Source organism: Symsagittifera roscoffensis, chromosome 2 (genome assembly GCF_963678635.1).
Source record: "Symsagittifera roscoffensis chromosome 2, txSymRosc1.1, whole genome shotgun sequence".
In the NCBI taxonomy this organism is placed as follows: Eukaryota; Metazoa; Xenacoelomorpha; order Acoela; family Convolutidae; genus Symsagittifera; species Symsagittifera roscoffensis.
In genome coordinates, this window is record NC_087063.1 from 4438407 (window position 1) to 4442432 (window position 4026).

Sequence of the window (4026 nt, forward strand, 5' to 3'; positions counted from 1 at the left end):
GACTTGTGGGGGGATCAAAATATCGCTATTTTGACCCTAAAAACCGGTCTGTTTTCGTTGTTTTTGACTGAAAAACGATATAAGACTATTAATATAGGCTATATAAGTAATAATATTAGTAATACTATACCCCTCCGGGTTTGTTTAATATCCGAATTAAGGTGCTTAACTCGGATATTCGCAGTTCGGTGAAGGGTCACTACAGTGCAGCACTGTCGAGCCCCCCCACAGATTACTATCTTACTTTTTGTACCAAAAGGGATACAAAACTTGTTAACGATACCCAAAAGTCGATTGTTGTTGTCGTTGAGCGCCTTCTTGTTGCTCCCTGTACTGCTTGCCGGATCACTCTTCTCCCAAGACCCTTCCGAATTGAGCGCAAATCAGCTGACCCTTCCGGATTGAGCGCAATTTATCATTAACGTGCTTAAATGCTCAAATAACCCTACAGTACAAGCCTCACAAACGGGCTACAAACTGATCGTAACAATCCTGACTGATATAAATGCTTGCAACAACAATATATCTATCAACAACAAACGGGGGGGTCGGATCACATCTTGGTATACTTTTTTTTCGTATATTTTTTTTATGTTTTTTGTTTTTCTTGGGTACTATACTACTTTTTGTTTGGTTTTATATATATCCTTAAGTGTTTTTGGTCACAAACCTTTCAGGAGATGACGGGACCGCGAATCCCCCCACCCTTCCTGGTTCGTGAATTTTCGGTCTTAACTAAGTTAAAAAGCTATTCACGGTAATCCGGAAGATTTCCGCGTTCCGAACTACCCTTCCGCCCCGGCGGTTTAGGCCTATTAAGGGCGTTAATGTGAGCATCCACTCGGCGCGGAGTGCTCGTTAACGGTTCCGCCGGTCATGATGTTAAAAAGAATAACACCCAGGAGCGCCATAAAAACATCTATGTAACATTCGCCCGGAAGATACATATCGACGGAAGACAAAACTAGGTCTTAAGACGACTGGCTAACGTCTAAACAGAGCTTTGCATGCTTTTCACCGTCTCTACCAAGCCAGTACTTTTCGGTGGTCTTTCTAACATCGGGTCGACAAAAACGTTACTGCTTTCGGCTTCGGTCAAAACACTCAAGTTAACTAGATTACATGCAGAAATAGTGAGCTCATGGCTGGGTCTCAGTATCCCCAGACCACGAGGTCACTCCTAAAAACAGGGCTACTACTATTCATTATATTACTATTGTTTTTGTTCAGTAGATAAAAATCATCATCTCCATCGAAGATGGATCAACCCTTTCCCCCAACTCCTAGCTTCTCATCCTTATCAAAATGAATCTAGATGTTAATTAAATTCAAGTCAGGACATGACAGGAAGCTAAAAGTTTATGTAACAGGATAAAAGTTTCAGTTCCTTTACCCCTCCGGATTGACAAATCTGCTGGATCAAGCTTGTTAATCCTGATTTCTTCTTAATCCGGAAGGCCGTCTTTCACCCTTCACCGTTGTTCGCAACGGCCTTGCAACTATTGTAGCGGCACAATAGTTGCAACTCGGAGTGTTCTCTGTTACTCTGTAACTCGTTGTCGTTTTCCAATCTCGATTTCGTAGTTGTTGTTAGCGCAGCTAATGTTGTTCTGTCTCTCTTTCTTGTTTTAGCCAAAATGGCCTTTTCTGACGTTTCTCAGAAATATGACGTCATAATTCGAATTTTTGAAATTTTAAAATACCAGAATATTCCAGCCCTCACCGTTTGGCCAATCGTTCCAATAACGCTCCTAGTTCTCAACAATTACCAATCCGGAAGGCTCGCTGCTAAAAATTCGAATTCCGCAGAGATTGCATTTTCCACATTCTGGTCGAATGTCACACAATATCAAGTTATTAAAGATGTTGAAGCGCTGCATGTTAGTGAGCAGAATCTAGGACTCAACACGACGATTTTAGAAGCAGTGAACTGACATTAAAGCTAAGTTCCACAATTGAAACATTTAGGCTGAAACAACAAATAAATTAAAGGAAATGACTTAAAAGCGTAACAATAAATTTCATAACGAAAGTTTAAAATTAAGAAGTTGGGGGAAAAACAATTGAAAAAGTTTGGCGGGATATTTTAACTTGTTTGCATAATAGATGTTATATAACAATTTGAAAAATTATTTTTTTGAATCATGTGTTTGACACTTTTTATGATTTTTTATCATTCTGTTGACATTACTTAGATTTTTAAATCTGAAGATGTACTAACAATAGGCGAAAACGTGTCGTTCAATTCACAATTTAAACGTAAACGAAAAGCCCTCCTTAAGATCCATCTCTTGGTATGAATCAATATTGTTATCTTGTTATGAATAAAAGGTTCTCTGGTTTTTCATAATCTTGGTTGCTGAATTCTTTGTTAATCGCTTTTTCTTGGTTTCGCTCGTTCATTTGTTTTTGTTTTATGTGATTGGTTCCATAGTTCATATCTTCGCTTTTAACAGACTTTCTGGATTTTTTGAATTGCAACTATTTTTTAAGAAATTCCCGATCGAACTTGCTTTATCTTTCTCCTTGTCTTTCATTGATGCAATCAAATTTTCGATATATGTATTTTAAAGTAGATAGTTTTCAATCGCGTCCTTTTAAAGTTCGTTTTTAGTTCGTCGTTTAAATTTTTGAGGTCAATTTTGGCGATTCTAATCAGAAAATAACACTACAGCTTCAAAAGGAACCGTCTGTTTGCTAGAAAATTAAATTGGTTAATAAAAAAGTAAGGAATATAAGAAAAATATATAAGGAATGTGTTTACTTCACCAATCAAAGCTAGAAACGACGGGAAAAACGAATAACGGGACTTTCTCATTAATTAATTTTGTCCCTAACTCATACGTCTGAAAATACACAGGAAGTAAATTTGTTTAACGTCTATATAATAACTTTATCTGAACAATTAGGCTAACTTTTTTTTATGAGATCTCAATTTTTTTGGCCCCAAATTTAAATTACCGAATGCTCAAATTCAATGCCGCTTGGAACTAAGAATTTTTAATATATTTACACATAAAACAACCTGATTTGCTTTTTTGTTTTTCTAATTGTTAAACAATTTCAATGTTCGAAGTCTTTGATAGGTCTTGAGTGTCGTGCTGTTTTAATCTTATACTTGTAGTAGAGCAAGTGGTGCGAAGCCCAGCGTCGCCTCTGTTATGATTGTTTTGTATCGCAAATAGTGCGAAGCTCCGCTTCGCCTCTGTGTTGAACCTTCATTCTTTGCTCATTTTTATAAGTCAACCAATTTCAGGTAATAATGGCCCTCAGAATCCTAGGTGGAGTTGCCCGAAGGTCGAGTTTCCCACTTGTATCTTTGAATAGCAGAGCAGCTATGTCGGTCTACAAAGGTGGAGTTCCAACTCGAGATGAAGCTGCCACTGGAAAAGAAAGAGTACAACTGGAAGCGTTTAAAGCGGGAGAATTTGACCCTTTTGATAGGGAAGCACACTACATGAATGATTATTCGGAAGGAACAGGTCTAAGCAAAGATAAACCGATTGAGGTGTGCTCTAGCTATGATCGCAGAATTATTGGTTGTTCTTGCACTGTCTCGGAGAATTTCATTAGTTACATGTGGCTGTACAAGGGTGAACCTAAAAGATGTGTGTGCGGAGTTTGGTTCCAATTGAAGTATAAAGCAGCACCTCATGAAAGATATGTTCCTGAAGAAATGTTACCTCCAAAAGACGGGAAAATTGCGGATTTGGAATGAACTTCTCATTAACTTGAAATTAACTGGCCCACCAAGGAAATATATATGACTTGACAAAAACCACTAATAGACCTCAAAAGATCTTGCGTTCAACTTAGCCAATGAACATGGGGCTTTTGAGTGAGACTGGAAATTCGCGCTTTAGATCTGAGTATAACACTGTTACATATTTGATGCATTTAGAAACAATATTTGATCCAGTCTTGTTTGATATATGCATTAACGATGGGAACTGTTTTCTAGGAATTAAGATAAGTCCTCCTAGAGCGTTTTATTAGCGATTGGAAATTTTATAACATTTGCGCAAC

At 37.7% G+C, this 4026-nt stretch overlaps 1 protein-coding gene across 1 annotated transcript; it reads left to right on the forward strand.

Annotated features, from left to right (window-relative positions):
- The first annotated feature begins 3262 nt into the window (after positions 1 to 3262).
- On the forward strand, positions 3263 to 3718 carry LOC134839657 (cytochrome c oxidase subunit 5B, mitochondrial-like). The gene has a single exon (XM_063855280.1). It carries the CDS (start codon positions 3263 to 3265, stop codon positions 3716 to 3718), a length of 456 nt encoding a protein of 151 aa, XP_063711350.1.
- Positions 3719 to 4026: the final 308 nt, after the last annotated feature.

Bases quoted from the DNA above. Each gene is read 5' to 3' on its own strand.
- LOC134839657 (XM_063855280.1), top strand. From the start codon at position 3,263: ATGGCCCTCAGAATCCTAGGTGGAGTTGCCCGAAGGTCGAGTTTCCCA.